The sequence below is a fragment of the Molossus molossus genome, unplaced genomic scaffold, assembly GCF_014108415.1.
Source record: "Molossus molossus isolate mMolMol1 unplaced genomic scaffold, mMolMol1.p scaffold_m16_p_18, whole genome shotgun sequence".
Taxonomy (NCBI): Eukaryota; Metazoa; Chordata; class Mammalia; order Chiroptera; family Molossidae; genus Molossus; species Molossus molossus.
Window position 1 is genome coordinate 16,039,466 of NW_023425353.1, and position 16,766 is coordinate 16,056,231.

Sequence of the window (16,766 nt, forward strand, 5' to 3'; positions counted from 1 at the left end):
GTTAATGCCTCCCTCATTTCTAACTATGCATCTGTAATTTCTGACTGGTCCTTTTTTATGCTCTTGAGGTTCTCACTAAGTTCATTGAGCATCTTTATAAGCAGTATTTTGAACTCAGCATCTGTTAGGTTGCTTATCTCCATTTCGCTTAGGTCTTTTCTTGGGGTTTTGTTCTGTTCTTTCATTTGGGACCTGTTTATTTGTCTCCTCATTTTGGCTGCCTTCCTGTGTTTGTTTCTGTGTATTACTTAACAAGCAGTATGGGGCTCGCTGAGACCAGATGCTGCTTGTTTGAAAGAATTTAGGAAAACCTGAAGCAGGATCCAAGATAGGCCAATCCTATGGTTAAGCAAGTGGCAACAGCTTGGGTGGGCCTGAAAGTTGGGTGGGCCTGAAAGTTGGGTGGGGCAGGGCGGGGCCTCAGGGAATCACCAGGGCGGGGCTACCAGTGTGAGCCAGGTTGCTGAAGTCCCCGATATGGCGACTGTCTGCCGCTCCAGGGAAGGGCTCACCAAAGGAACAAAGGCCTCCGACAGCACTTTGTCCTGGAGAAAGCCCCCTCTCCAGCCCTGGATCCAGTGCCAAACAGCTCAGTTTTTCCCTGTATGTCTCTGGTGCTCTTCGAGCTGCCTCCCCTCCAAGCTTAGAGGGAGAGAGTCTGACAAGTCTGTGCGCGGGCCCTTTAAGGAGCTGCCTGGGGCTCCAGCCGCCTCAGCTTCCCTGAGCCTCAGTTCCTACTGGTTTTTCCAGCCAGAAGTGATGGGGATTCTCTTCCTGGCACTGGAACCCTGAGAGGGGCATCTGGTGTGGGATGGGGACCCCTCAGTCCTCAGGAAGGACCTTCCAGCCGAGGTAGCCTCCTGATTTTTATCTGTGCGTGTGGGACCCGCCCCTCGCGCCTCCGCCCCTCGCGCCTCCGCCCCTCCTACCAGTCTGGATGTGGCTGCTGCTTTAATTCCGTAGTTGTAGAACTTCCATTCAGCTTGATTTCAGGTAGTTTTGAATGATGGTTGTTCTGTGGTTTAGTTGTAACTTTTATGTGGTTGTGGAGGATGTGATACCGCGTTTACCTACCTGCCATCTTGACTGGAAGTCTTGATGACTTCCAGTTCTCCTGTTTGTTGTTCATATTTGCTGTTGCTTTTTCCCAAACCTCTTCCCTTCCTTGTAGGGTATCTTCTAAATTTTCCCCAGAGTAACCTTTCTAATAAGCACATTTTCATTCATGTGGCATTCTTCCACTTAGTTCTCCAGAAACTTTCATTTGCCTGTAAGATAACATCTAAATTTCTTAGCATATTAACTTGGTACTTCATGATCTGGCCAGCATCCAATGCCCAAATACTTTTATTTCTGACTAGTCATCTTTTGTTTTGTGTTCTAGAAATACCAAACTATTTGTAGTTCTACAAACAGATCATGATCTATCTTACTTTATTGCTTTGTCCATACTGTTCATTCTACTGCATCACCTTTACCATCGTTATCTATTTGGTAAAGAACTCTTACTCATCTGCCCTGGCCGGTTTGGCTCAGCAGTTAGAGCGTCGGTCTGCGGTCCCAAGAGACCCGGGTTCGGTTCCCGCTAAGGGCATGTACCTCGGTTGCAGTTTGTCCCCGGCTCTGCTTGGGTTGTGCGGGTGGCAGCCACTCGATGTGTCCCTTCCACATTGATGTTTCTCTCTCTCTCCTTCCCTCCCACTCTATCTGAATAAAAAATGGGAAAATGTCCTCGGATGAGGATAAAAACAATAAAAAAAAAAAAAAAAAAAAGAACTCTTACTCATCTTTCATATCTTTATGCAAATGTCATCTCTGTGATAAGGCCATCCTTTAATCTCCTGGTAGACATAGTGTCTCCTTTGTAATTATTGTACATTTTATACTACCTTCACTGTTTTATAATTTCTGCATCATAATTCAGTATGTATACCTTTTAACTGTGTGCTTTTAGAAAGACTATGTCACCTGGCTGGTGTGGCTCAGTGGTTGAGCATCGACCCATGCACCAAGAGGTTGCCAGTTCGATTCCTGGTCAGGGCACATGCCCAGGTTGTGGGCCCAATCTCCAGTGGGGGCGTGGAGGAGGCGGCAGCCAGTCAATGTTCTCTCATTGAAGTTTCTTTCGCTCTCCCCTTTTCAATCAATAAAGAAAAGTTATTTTAAAAAAAGAAGAAAATGTCTTTTCATCTTTATAGGCCTAGTGCTAAACATGGTGTCTGGCATGTAGTCTGGCATATATGTAATACATTGAATGAAGGAAAATATAATCTATTTATGGTTCACTCAAAAAAATTGTAAACTATTCTTCTCTGATGGAACATTCATCTTTTTCTCTCTTTGTTTTTATGTAGGCCCTCAGTCATTTTAGGAGTAACCAACCCTTTTTTTGCAAAAACACTTCAGCACTGGCCACACATTATTCGAATAGGAGACCTTAAACCAGCCGGTAAAGTATAAATTCGATGTTATGCTTTTTAGTGTGTAATGTGGCTGAGCAGGTTTATTTCTTCCCGTTTGTTTTCAGTTTTTGGTTACTTTTTATTATGTTTTGTTTTGTTTTTTTAATCCTCGTCCAAGGACACCTTTCCATTCTTTGTTCAGATAGAGTGGGAGGGAGAAAGAGAGAGAGAAACATCAACGTGCAAGGGACACATCGAGTGGCTGCCACCCGCACAACCCAACCAGGGCCGGGGACAAACTGCAATCAAGGTACGCGCCCTTAGCGGGAACCAAACCTGGGTCTCTCTGGACTGTAGGCCGACGCTCTACCCGCTGAGCCAAACCGGCCAGGGCTGATGGCAATCTTTTTTGAGGCAACCTGAATTAAGGGCTTTTGGAGAAAAGCGTAACTTCTTACTAAAATATACAGGTGAAACCCATTATTTCTCCTACCAGAAAATGTACTTAGAGTCTTATAAACATGGAATTAATTATAGCAAAATGAAACCTTGAAAATTTGAGCTACTTTTTGTATATGGCTAATCCAATCAAAAAGGGATTTCTAACACTGCTTGAATGAAACCTTATAGAAACTCAAATTATTCAATCTGCCATAAATTCTTGGTTAGGTCTCAGAACAAGTATTATACATTTCTGTGGTATTGGTATTGATTAAAGAAGTAATCAAAATGTTTTGCTTTCCTTGAGAAAATAAGATATATTTACCTTGCTAATGTGGCTTTTTTTTCTAATCCTCACCAGAGTACATTTTTGCATTTATCTTCAGCTAAAGTGGGAGGGAGAGAGGGAGGAAGAGAGAGAGAGAAACATGGATGTGAGAGAGACACATCGACTGGTTGCCACCCACTTGACCCTAACAGGGGCAGGGACGAATTGGAACTGGGGTACGTGCCCTTAGTGGGAACCAAACCAGGGACTCTTGGTCTGCAGGCTGACACTCTAACCACTGAGAAAAACCTGCAAGGGCTTTTTTTTTTAAAACAAGAGAACAAATCCACTTTTACTTATTTACTTTTCAATAAATTTAAATCCTCAAGGAATATAGCAGTACATGGAATCTGTGTTGAATGGCCTCAGCAAAAGATTCCTTCCGAATTTGGCACAAATAATTCCACTATTTCCATAATTTTCCCAGATTACTCAGTTTGCCACCCCAAGTCACTATGTTATTCTTTGCTTTGTATGGATAAGCACATCTCTTGCCTAAATAGAATTCAGTATCATTTCAAGCATAAACACCTTCAGTTTTAAGAAAAGCTGTATCCTTGCTCTAGTTCCGGAGAGCCTGCTTATATCCAGCAGTAATGGCCTTGTACCACAGCCTTCCACACGTTATTTGTTGATTTAGAAGTCCTGTTCCCAACAGGCTTCCACAGGCTCCAAGATGGCGAAAAGAGCCATGGAAGCTATTTTAAAAGTGTTTTTAAATGAATAAATGAATTCTGAGGTTGAAATTTTTGTTAATTTAGATGACAATTTAATAGTACCTCTTTCATTTCTCACTGGACATTTCTGATTTTTTTTCATTGAAATAGTTGAGACTTGAGATAGTGAAAATATTTTTAAATAACTTTATGATGTGATACTTATAAGACTTTTCTTTTGGTATACACAGGTATATTTAAAGCATTATTTAATAGTGTTATTATTTTATAAGAAATTTCTCCTATTGCCCTGGCCAGTTTGGCTCAGTGGTTGAGCGTCGGCCTGTGGACCAGAGAGTCCCGGGTTTGGTTTCTGCTAGGGGTATGTACCACACAAAAAAATAAATAAAAAAGAAAAGAAAGAAATTTTTCTTATTTATATACATAAATCTAAATAGATATTAGATCCAGGGAATAAAATTTTATTTTATTTTTAAATATGTTTTTATTGATTTTTTTTAGAGAGAGAGAGAAACATTGATGTGAGAAACATCAATTAGCTGCCTCCTACATGCCCCCTACTGGGGATTAAGCCTGCAATCCAGGCATGTGCCCTGACCAGGAATTGAACTGGGACATCTCAGTCCATGGAATAATGCTCAATCCCCTTAGCCACACTGGCCAGGCAGGAATAACTTTTTAAATCATATTATTTATAAATATTAGACTCAATCTTATACTGAAATCTTTAGATACCATCTGAAATAAAAGAGCAAAGTGTTTCACTCTAGCAGTCAGATATGTGTGAGTTTAGGCAGAACAGTCTCCTTAAACCTCACATTTGTTTGCTGGATTAAACACAGTGCCTAACTCATGGCACTCTGTAAATGTCATGGTCTCCTGTCATTTCACTAGTGTTATGTCTGATTATTATTGATAATTGAGAGCACAGCAGTTACCAGAGTCTTAGCTAAGAGAAGATATGAAAAGTTTTTTTTTTATCTTAATTTAATCATGACATTTACTCATATGGTTTTATTTTATTAATATAGACTGTTTGATTAATTGTAACATAGTTAATTTGCTATACTAGTAGTTTACTGTTTATTGTCGTTTTCCAATGAAAAATGGCTCATTGTTAGGGATGTAAGTAGAGGAACTTTTGCATAAAATTGGTAAAGTAACATGAGTTGATAAATCTGTTTAACTTTTTAAGAAGCACCAAATGCCCTGGCCAGTGTGGCTTAGTGGTTAGAGTGTTAGCCCATGCACCAAAAGGTCTCGGGTTCGATTCCCAGTCAAAGACACATACCTGGGTTGCAGGTTCAATCCCCAGTCCCAGTCAGGGCACATGGGAGGCAACCAGTTGATGTGTCTCTCTCACATTGATGTCTCTTTATCTCTCTCTCTCTTTGCCTTTTGTTTTTTAGAAAGAGGAATTCTCTTTTTTTAATATTCTTTATTGATTTTTTTTTAGAGAGGGAGGAAGGGAGAGGGAGGGAGAGACAGAAACATCGATGAGAGAGAACATCGATCGGCTGCCTCCTGCATGCCCCCCACTGGGGACCAGGCCCACAACCTGGGCATATGCCCTGACCAGGAATCGAACCAGTGACCTCTTGGTGCATGGGGTCGATGCTCAACCACTGAGCCACACCAACTGGGCACTTTCTCTGTCTTTAACCCTCCCTCCCTTCCACTCTCTCTAAAAATTGATGGAAAAAAATATCCTCGGGTGAGGATTAACAAACAAACAAAAAAGAAACGCCAAACTATTTTCCAGAGTGGCTCACCATTGTACATTCTTACCAGCAGTGCATGAGGGTTTCTATTTCTTCACATCCTTACCAATATATTTGGTATTGTCTGTCTTTTTCTTTTCTTTTTTTGTATTCCTCACTCGAGGATACTTTTCCATTTATCATCAGATAGAGTGGGAAGAAGGGGGAGAGAGACAGAGAGAAACATCGATGTGATAGAGCCACATCAACTGGTTGCCTCCTGCAGGATTGGACCAGGGCCGGGAATGAACCGCAACTAAGGTACGTGCCCTTGGCCAGAACTGAACCTGCAACTCATTTGTCTTCTGGCTGATGCTCTCTCTCTTTTTTTTTATCCTCACCTGCGGACATTTTTGCATTTATCTGCAGATAGAGTGGGAGGGAGAAAGGGAGGAAGAGAGAGAGAGAAACATCGATGTGAGAGAGACACATTGACTGGTTGCCATCCACACAACCCCAACCGGGCCGGGTTCAAACTGCAATTCAGGTGCATGCCCTTAGGGGGAACCGAAACTGGGACTCTCTGGTATGCGGGCCGACGCTCTAACCACTGAGCAAAACCGGCCAGGGCTTGTCTATCTTTTTCATTGTAGCATTTAGTGGGTTTGAAATGGTAGTTTTAATTTGTGTTTCCCTAGTGACTACTGATGTTGAGCATCTTTTCATCTACTTATTAATTGTTCATATATCTTCTTTGATGAAATGTTGATTTAAATCTTTTGCCATACCCTGGCCGGTTTGGCTCAGCTGTTAGAGCGTTGGCCCATGGACCGGAGAGTCCTGGGTTCGGTTCCCACTAAGGGCACATACTTAGGTTGCAGTTTGTTCCTGGCCCTGGTTGGGGTCGTGTGGGTGGTGACCACTCGGTGTGTCTCCCTCATGTCAATGTTTCTCTCTCTCTCTCTTTTCCTTCCTCTCTCCCTCCTGCTCTATCTGAAGATAAATGCAAGAATGTCCTTGAGTCAGGATTAAAACATTAAAAAGTTAAAAAATAAATAAAAAAATTTTTAAAAATCTTTTGCCACTTAAAATTAGATTATTGTCTTACTAATCTAATTTTAAATGGGTAAAAGATTTAAAAGTCTTGCCCTGGCCGGTTTGGTTCAGCGGTTAGAGCGTTGGCCTGCGGTCCTGAGAGACCCGGGTTCGGTTCCCGCTAAGGGCATGTACTTCGGTTGCAGTTTGTCCCCGGCCCTGGTCGGTTGTGCGGGTGGCAGCCACTCGATGTGTTCCTTTCACATTGATGTTTCTCTCTCTCTCTCTGTTCCTCTCTCTCCCTCCCACTCTACCTGAACAAAAAATGGAAAAATGTCCTCGGGTGAGGATAAAAAAAATAAAAAAGATTTAAAAGTCTTTAAACTTTGTTCTTCTTTTCCAGAATTGTTTTGGCTATTCTTGGTCTTTTGCATTCCATATAAATTTTAAGATCAGTTTATCAATTTCTGTAGAAAAGGCAGCTGGAATGTTGATAGGGATTCTGTTAAATAGGTAACCAATTTGGGAGAGAATTGCCATCTGAAAAATACTAAGCCTTTCAATCCAGGAATTTAAAATGTTTCTTCAGCCCTGGCCAGTTTGGCTCAGCAGTTAGAGCATCGGCCTGCGGTCCAGAGAGACCCGGGTTCGGTTCCTGCTAAGGGCATGTACCTTGGTTGCAGTTTGTCCCCAGCCCTGGTTGGCAACCACTTGATGTGTCCCTTTCATGTCGATCTTTCTCTCTCTCCCTCCCACTCTATCTGAACAAAAAACGAAAAAATGTCCTCGGGTGAGGATTAAATAAATAAATAAATAAATAAATAAAATATTTATTCATTGTTTAGTTCCTTAGTTTTTCTCAGCAATGTTTTATAGTTTTAAATATACAAGTCTAATTATGGTACTAGATGTAGGTTTTTCATAGATGTCCTTTATCAGTTTGAGGAATTTATCTTTCTATTCCTAGCTTTAGTGATTATTATGAATTAGTGCTGAGTTTTGTTAAACCCTTTTTCTGTATCTATGGAGATCATTATGTGGTTTTTGTCCTTTGTTAATATAGTATATTATATTAATTGATTTTTTTGATGTTAAACGTTAAACCAACCTTACATTCCTTGGATAAATCCTATTTGGTCATGGTGTATAGTTCCTTTTTATGTTTCTGGATTTGATTTGCTAATATTTTGTTGAGGATTTCTACATCTGCATCCATGAGGAATATCGATCTGCAGTTTCTTTTCTTATGATATCTTGCCAGCTAATATTCTTGCTATTCTGATAAATCTCTTCAGGCAGGTGAAGTTACCATTTATTTTTTTTATAAATATATATTTATTGATTTTTTAGATAGAGAGGAAGGGAGAGGGGTAGATAGAAACATTGATGAGAGAGAAACATCGATCAGCTGCTTCCTGCATGCCCCATACTGGGGATCGAGCCTGCAACCTGGCTATGTGCCCTGACTGGCAATCAAACCATCAACCTCTTGGTGCATGGGATGCTCAAACCACTGAGCTTGGCTGAAGTTACCTTTTAAAATACCTAGGACCACCCTGGTTGGTTTAACTCAGTGGTTAGAGTGTTGCCCTGTGGACCGAAGAGTTGCAGATTCTATCCCCAGCCTTGGTCAGGGTCATGCAGGAGGCAACCAAACGGTGTGTCTCTCTCACATCAATGTTTCTCTCTCACGCTCCCACTCTCTCTAGAAATCAATGAAAAAATATCCTCGGATGAGGATGAAAAATTAATAAATAAAAATAAAAGACCTAGGACCAATGGGGAGGAGGAGGGAAGGACAGAGAAAGAAAGCCTGTTTTATTTTGTATGTATATGACACTTTTACGTGTTTATCTTGAGGTGTTTTTCTGCCAGTTAGAAGGGTGGTTTAGATTGTAGCTTCTCTAGACCTTGAGACTAGAACCACTGTGTATGCTGCTGGAGTTGTTCACAGCAGTCCTGCTCAGGAGTCCTGTCCGTCTGTGAATCCTACCTGTGGTTGTGGCATACACTATCACTGCCTGGTGGCAGTGTAAGTTTCTACAATGCAAAAGCAGAATTTTGAGAGGTGCCAGAAAAAAATCTTTGAATACTACATCTGCATTCTAATTTAGGAGTTGCTTTTAATTCCATTGACTCTTAAAGGATATTTTATTTATATTGGCACATAAATGTTCAAATTATGTATTTGGCACAAATATTTTAAATTATTAGTTGAGTGCCTTGGCCAGTTTGGTTCAGTGGTTGGAGCGTCGGCCTGCGGTCCAGAGAGACCCGGGTTTGGTTCCCCCTAAGGTTGCCGTTTGTCCCTGGCCCTGGTTGGGTCATGCGGGTGGCAACCACTCGATGTGTCCCTTTCACATCGATGTTTCTCTCTCTCCCTCCCACTCTATCTGAACAAAATATCGAAAAATGTCTTTGGGTGAGGATAAAAAAAAATTATTAGTTGAGTGATAAAAAGGGAAAATTTTAAATAATGATAGATATTAATGAAAGATCCAAGTACCCATTTTATGTAATTTATACAAATTGTTTCTGTAATGCTGTAATAATCCAGTATTCCCTTTAGCCAGTTTTAAAGTATCAGTAATAACATCAATAACAGTAATTGGTGTTAGGAAGACTACATTAGCTACAATATCCCTAAGTAATAGTAAGCAGATTATTAATCTTATAAAATTCCAGTTTTGTGATGTGCAATTTGAATAATTCTAAGAATCTTCCTGATGTTTCCTTCAGGTGAAATTCCTAAGCAAGTTAAAGTGAAAAAATTGAAGAACCTAAAGACTTTGGATTCTAAACCTGGTATTGACTTTTACTAATTTTAAAATATATACATATATGGGTACTTGTTTAAAACAATATAAACTTACTGTTTACCTTATTTTCTTTATTTCTAAGGAGTTTATACTTCTTATAAGCCATATCTAAATAGAGATGAAGAGATCATAAAACAATTACAGAAGGTAATTATTTGCTCATATTACTAATTTAAATATTCTTGTTCAGGTATGCAGTATACACTAGGCAATGTGTGCTTTATGTACAATAATGTGAAACAGGGCCTCTCTTTTGAACCAAAGCTTCATAAAAATCAGGAGACTGACTATAGTAGCAGCAATTATGAACTTAAAATAGGGAGCTGCAGCTAGTGCCAGTCTTCCTAGATACTTGTAAGTTATAGTGAAAAAATGGACTGTGTCACGAGGTAGCTTAGCATCTAATAGTAGGGGATAGTTAGCCTTTTTTTGGAAAATGTAAATAGTATTAATACAGCAGGTATGAAATAAAGGCAGTCTTTGTTGTGAACTGGTATTTTTAAGTATGGGATGAATGTTTTATGTTTTTCTCTAAGAATTTTTTCATAATATATTGCATAATGAATTTTAGATTAAATTACTCCAAAATGAAGGGTAGGGTTTGTTTTACATTGATATATATTTTAAATATATCAGTTGAACTTCTATAATTATCCATTGTCTTATATTCCCTAATACTAGATATAGGTTCTTATTGTTTTCTCTTTTAAGGGTGTACAACAGAAACGTCCTTCTGAGGCTCAAAGCGTTATTCTGCGACGCTATTTCTTGGAACTGACACAAAGTTTCATCATTCCATTAGTAAGTTAACATATACATTTGCATAATGTAATGATTCGTTGAAGGGTACATGAATGTTTTTCCCATCCACCAAAACCTTTTTTTAGGTATGTGTTTGTCTGCTTATGTGTTTAGTGATTAAAAATAGAGACCTGGATTCTTGATTCATTAACTGTATAACTTTGGGAAGTCACTTTTTACTCTTACCCTCAATTTCTTTATAAAATATGGCTAATTCCACTTTTCCTAAATACCTTTCAGGGTTGTTGTGAATACCTTAAATGAGATAATTGCAGTAGAATGTTATATACTTATTGCATTTTATACCTTTATAGGTTATCCTGTAGCTTCTTTTTCTGATTTTCTTTTCCCATTTTATTTTATTTTTATTTTATTGATTTGAGAGAGAGAGGAGAGAGAAACATCCATTTGTTGTTCCATTAATGAATTTATTGATTGCCTCTTTTTTTTTTATCCTCACTCAAGGACATTTTTCCATTTTTTGTTCAGGTAAAATGGGAGGGAGAGAGAGGAACAGAGAGAGAGAGAAACTCCGACGTGAAAGGGACACATCGAGTGGCTGCCACCCGCACGACCAACCAGGGCCAGGGACAAACTGCAACCGAGGTATGTGCCCTTAACGGGAACCGAACCCGGGACTCTTTGGACCGCAGGTCAACGCTTTAACTGCTGAGCCAAACCGGCCAGGGCTATTGATTGCTTCTTGTATGTGCCCTGACCAGGGATCAAACCGGCACCTTTGGGGTATCAGGACAATGCTCTAGGCAACTTATCTACCCAGCCAGGACATTGATTTCATTTTCTTGAGCACAATTTGATACGATATCCATGAAACTGTAGCTCCATGATAACTGTTCTTGTCTGTCTGTCTGTTCATTATCTTTTCCTCAGTCTGGTTTATGGTAATGCTCAATAAATATTTGTGGAGTAAATAACTGAATGATATGGTTATTCCATGAAATTCAGGGAAATCATTAAAATACTAAATGAAGCCTCACCGTATCAGGCATAATGTGGTTCTAGTATGCAGACTGGATTGGAGAGAGATTTCATGTAGTTATTAATGTAAAGCAATCTATCTGAATTCTATATGGGGGTAAGCTGGAGATTTTTGCTATTATATTTTGAGAAGAAATATTCTTTCTTGGTCTATGGGTGTCAGTTTGTTTTGTTCCATTTAAATTTAAGTAAATGAACCTTTCTGTAGTGCTTAGAGCATGGGCTGAAGTCAAGTAGATCTGAATTCAAGTTTAAACTGTGTGACCTTGGGTGGGTTATTTAGCCTTTTGAAGCCTTAGGTTCCCAATAGGATGGTTGCAAGGATTAAAAGAGATTATACATTTAAAATGTTGAGTGTATTTTCTGGAACCTTAGTAAGGTTAGTTATTATTAAAAATGTGTAGTCCTGGCCCTGGGCAGGTACTCAGCTGGTTAGAGCCTCGTCCCAGTACACCAAGGTTGCTGGTTCAATCCCTGGTCAGGGCACATACAAGAAGCAACCAATGAATGCATAAATAAGTGGAACAACAAATCATTGTTTCTCTCTGTCATTCTTCTTTTTTAAAAAAAATCAATAAATAAAAATGTTTTTTAAATGTAGTTCCTTGGATTATCGAAGATTTAGTTACATATTTATTAAAAGTCTGACTTCCCTTAATACAGTCTGAATTTAGCTTTATTTATCACTGTGGGAGTAATGGTATTGTTGATGTTCATTGGAAGACCATATGATGCAAAACTTGGTAACCCATTTCTTTTAGTAAGTATATTTAAACGTTTTTAAAGACACTCTGGAATACCTAACTTGATTAACTTTTTTTTCTTGGTTTTAGGAAAGATATGTAGCAAGTTTGATGCCTTTGCAGAAAAGTATTTCTCCATGGAAGGTATAAATATATTCAATTAAATTTCTATATGAGTTTTCTAACTATAATTAATTTCTTTGAACATATCCATTTCTAGTTTTTAAATACAGTATATGTCTTTTTTTTTCTAGAGTCCACCCCAATTAAGACAATTCCTTCCGGAAGAATTTATGAAAACACTTGAGAAAGCAGGACCTCAGTTGACCTCTAGAATAAAAGGCGATTGGATTGGACTTTACCGGTTAGCCTCCTTTTTCCTTTTTCACCCATCTGTAGAGCTTTATTTAAAAAAAAAAAAAAAGCTGGACTTAAACTTATATTCTTTTATTCGGAATTTCGTTGTTTCACATGGTTCTTCCAGCTATAGGTAGGAAAGGAATTAAGGAGAGGAAGTAAGTCATAATCAAATTTGCTGTTTTAAATTTTATTTTTATAGGCATTTTCTAAAATCCCCAAATTTTGATGGTTGGTTCAAGACCCGGCGGAAGGAAATGACCCAGAAATTGGAGGCACTCCATCTAGAAGCTCTTTGTGAAGAGGTTAGAGAACAGCATATTTGTGTGATATTAACAACTATTGAAAAAGGATAAAATTATCCTTAGAGGCTGGAAGGATGTCCATATCTACTACTTTATAAAAAATAATAGCTGCCCTGGCCTGTTTGGCTCAGTGGTTGAGCATCGGCTTGCGGACCAGAGAGTCCCGGGTTCGGTTACCACTAGGGGCACGTACCACCAAAAAAAATAATAATAATAATAGCTAACTTTTCTAGATCATGTGCTATATGCCAAGGACTGTGTAGGTGCTCTATATGGATAATGTCTTTTAATTTTCACACCACTTCATTGAAGGTATGTTATGATCTACATTGTGGGATACCTGAGGATTGTAAGTTAAGTGACTTGCTCAGATTACATTACTGCTTAGTACGGGAGCCAGCAGTGAGTCAGAGCCCACTTGCATTGGCTCATAAGAGCTGACTGTACATCTCTTCCCCGCTCTGCATTCAGTGAGCTCAGGTTAGTAGTTTGAAATCGGCTACAGTGGGAGTATTACATTACAGAAATTGGCAAATGCTACAAACCAGAGACTTTTTCTGGTTGTTAAATATTTTCCAGCATCCTACTGAATGGAGTCAGGATTCAAATTCAAACAGTCTAACTCCAGATTTTTTCCAACATGCCTTATTAATCTCTTTTAGTTACTATTAATAATTTTTTCCCTATATTTTGAGTGACTTTTTATGCTTTATGTTACCAGGCTATTTTTTAAAAACATAAATATGTTTTTATTGACTTTTTAGAGAGAGAGGAAGGGAAAGATAAAAACATTGATGTGAGAGAGAAACATCGATTGGCTGCCTCCTGCATACCCCCTCCTGGGAATTGAGCATGAACCCAGGCATATGCCCTGACCAGGAATCAAACTAGGACCCTTCAGTCTATGAGGTGATGCTCAATCCACTGAACCACACCAGCCTATTTTAATAGGGCAAGCCTATTTTAAATTATTAAGGATAGTCTCATTTTCATTTGTAGTTAGTTTGAGGTGAGCTAGCCTCAGTGTTAACTTTCTAATCATAAACTTGCAGTGATTGTGGTTTTAAGAGAAGGAATATGATGAAGACAACCATAAGTAAGCCCATGAAGAGCTTATTTGCAGATGCAAAGTTTACATCCAGGATTATATTCATGTTCATTTGTTAGCCAGTGTTCCTTATAAAGCACTCACTACTTTGTGAGGGTAGGGTTTAGTATTGTACTTGGAGTTGCAATTTTGTTATTTTGTGATTAATCTAGAAGGACTACCTTAGAAAAGAAGTTCTTATTTTACTGCCAAATATTTAATAATTTGTTCTGGCTAATGTTGAAAATCATCTAATTAAAATTGTTATAATATCATGTACAGAACTATTTTTGTATTGTCATGCTCTATCTGGATTAAATACCTTATTCCCCCTTTTTTTTTCCTGTTCTCAGTAGTTTTATCTATTGAAATAGAGCAGTTTGAAAATGATTTGAGCACTTAACTTATTTGGGATTTGTTTATTCTTCTAGGACTTACTTCTATGGACGCAGAAACACACAGAAGTAGAAACAGTAGATCTTGTATTGAAGCTAAAAAGCAAGTTGGTAAGTACCCAAAACAACCAAAGATCCGTGAAGATGTTTTCTTCATATCTGAGGTGACAGTTCATGATGTATCACAGACATAACCTTTTTATTTTTAAATTTATTTACTTATTTATTTTTTTAATCCTCACCTGAGGACATTTTTCTGTTTATCTTCAGATAGAGTGGGAAGGAGGGGGAGAGAGAGAGGAATATCAACGTGAGAGGGACACATCGACTGGTTCCCTCCCACATGACTGCGACCAGGGCCGGGATGAACCACAACCGAGGTACATGCCCTTGACCGGAATCAAATCCGTGATTCTTTTTTTTTTTTTTTATCCTCACCGGAGGATATTTTTCCATTTTTGTACAGATAGAGTGGGAGGGAGAGAGAGGAAGGGAGAGAGAGAGAAACATCGACATGAAGGGACACATTGAGTGGCTGCCACCCACACAACCAACCAGGGCCAGGGACAAACTGCAACCGAAGTACGTGCCCTTAGCGGGAACCGAACCCGGGTCTCTCCGGACCGCAGGCCGACGCTCTAACCGCTGAGCCAAACTGGCCAGGGCAAACCCGTGATTCTTTGGTCCACAGGCTGATGCTCTAACTGCTGAGCTAAACCAGTCAGGGCTTTATTTATTTATTTCTTTTTTAATTTATTTTATCTATTGATTTTAGAGAGAGGGGAAAGGAGACAAGAGGGAGAGAAAGGAAAAGAAACAATGATTTGTTGTTCCCCTTATTTATGCATTCATTGGTTGATTCTTTTTTATCCTCACCCAAGGACATTTTTTTGTTGTTGTTGTTCAGATAGAGTGGGAGGGAGGGAGGGAGGGACGGAGGGAGGGAGGGGGAGAGAGAGAGAGAGAGAGAGAGAGAGAGAGAGAGAGAAACATCAATGTGAAAGGGACACATCGAGTGGTTGCCACCCGCACGACCCAACCAGGGCCTGGGACAAACTGCAACCGAGGTACATACCCTTAACAGGAACCAAACCCGGGTCTCTCTGGACTGCAGGTCGACGCTCTAACCACTGAGCAAAACTGGCCAGGGCTCATTGGTTGATTCTTGAATGTGCCCTGACCGGGGATTGAACCTGAAACCTTGGCATATTGGGACAACACTCTAACTGAGCTACCCAGCCAGGGCACAGAAGTAACCTTTTTAAATGAGAGGACTTGAGATTGGTCAATTAATTGATAGTAGATCTAACTGAAGATACTTGGTCACTGAAGCAGATCATAATAATGCCATATTTTAAAAGTATTTACATGGAGTCTAATGAGCTCTCCAAAATCATTGCCACTTACATTTTTAATACCATATGGTATGTGGTAAGTATTATCAATTTACATAGAAGTTTTTTATTGAGCTCAAACAATACAATGTTTAAATGACACTTTCTTTGCTTTTTTACAATTTCTATAAATTCTGGTTGAAATTTTTAAATGTTTATTTAGAAAATACAATGTATTAATACAGACTCAGATGATAATTGAAATGCTTCCAAATGTGCCTTGTACAGTTGCAGGCTGATCGAGAGCATTTACCTGTGAAACCCGAAACTGTGGAAAAGTTACGGACACACATAGACGCAATTATCTTAGCAGTACCAGAAGACCTACAAGGCATACTGCTCAAAACGGGCATGACATGATATTTGCCAGGATTTTCCAGCCAGAAAGGACTGAATGTGCATCATGAAGCATACTGACATTTTAACTGGACGCACAAAGGAGATCTCCTGGAGTGGAAAATAGCCGTAAATGCTAGCTACAGGGTGGAAAGACTATACTGACTTTTTTAGTGCATTATTTTAAAAAATGGTATCTGTGGTGGTTCCACTTTAATACTGAAACACTGAAAGGCATTTCTATATTTTTAATCATGTTCTAAAGTGCTCTTATGAGAGACCTGTGGGGCCATCAGTTATAAGTGATTCCAAACTGCAGTGCTGGCATTGCAATATTTTTTTAAATTGGTGCTGTTTTGCCCAATCATGTTAAAACTCAGGGGGATATAAAAATAACATTGACACTGGCTACCTTCTTCAGAAGAAGGAAAAGACTGAACTGTCTGACTGTAGTTAGAAGTAATTAATGCTTTTGTAGTGCCTTCCGTTGTCCTACATGTTTCACAAAACCCAGCTGCTAGTCTTGAAGCTTTTTCTTAACTTGATTATGATATGTAATTATATAAGGCATACTTTTACATAATAATTGCTTAAAAATATGTTTCTTGACTCATCATGTTTATTAGTAGTGGCATGGTATTGTTTCTCAGTTGTCATGTAATCATTTTATTATTTTCTATATCATTTTCAAATTTAATCTTACTAGTTTCTCCAAAGGCTATAGAAGGCATCTAACATTAATTATGGAAGAGTTCATTTCCTCTTACCCTTTACTAATTGGTTTCTGTTTAAGTTAGCTTGGATGTTTTTCGAAGACATTCTAATTATAAACCTAATAATCAGCTATTTTTAAAACTGAACTATTCTTACTTTAAAGGCATTCATAAGCCTTTTATGTGGTGTTATTTGAATAATTGTAAGATTGATTTTCAGCATTATTTGTTTGG

General features: G+C 38.9%; 1 protein-coding gene across 7 annotated transcripts in view; it reads left to right on the plus strand.

Annotated features, from left to right (window-relative positions):
- DENND6A (DENN domain containing 6A) overlaps positions 1 to 16,408 on the plus strand; it is a 62,880-nt gene extending 46,472 nt beyond the window's left edge. For 2 of the 7 annotated variants that reach the window (XM_036266585.1, XM_036266587.1), the window contains 9 exons: positions 2,355 to 2,449; positions 9,323 to 9,388; positions 9,485 to 9,549; positions 10,114 to 10,203; positions 12,036 to 12,089; positions 12,200 to 12,309; positions 12,505 to 12,607; positions 14,126 to 14,200; positions 15,712 to 16,400. In XM_036266585.1, the coding sequence (XP_036122478.1) occupies positions 2,355 to 2,449; positions 9,323 to 9,388; positions 9,485 to 9,549; positions 10,114 to 10,203; positions 12,036 to 12,089; positions 12,200 to 12,309; positions 12,505 to 12,607; positions 14,126 to 14,200; positions 15,712 to 15,843 (790 nt within the window). In that variant the 3' untranslated portion in view covers positions 15,844 to 16,400. Of the gene's footprint in view, positions 1 to 2,354; positions 2,450 to 9,322; positions 9,389 to 9,484; positions 9,550 to 10,113; positions 10,204 to 12,035; positions 12,090 to 12,199; positions 12,310 to 12,504; positions 12,608 to 14,125; positions 14,201 to 15,711 lie in introns of all 7 variants that reach the window. The other 5 variants (XM_036266584.1, XM_036266583.1, XM_036266582.1 and 2 more) reach the window with 5 other exon arrangements.
- Positions 16,409 to 16,766: the final 358 nt, after the last annotated feature.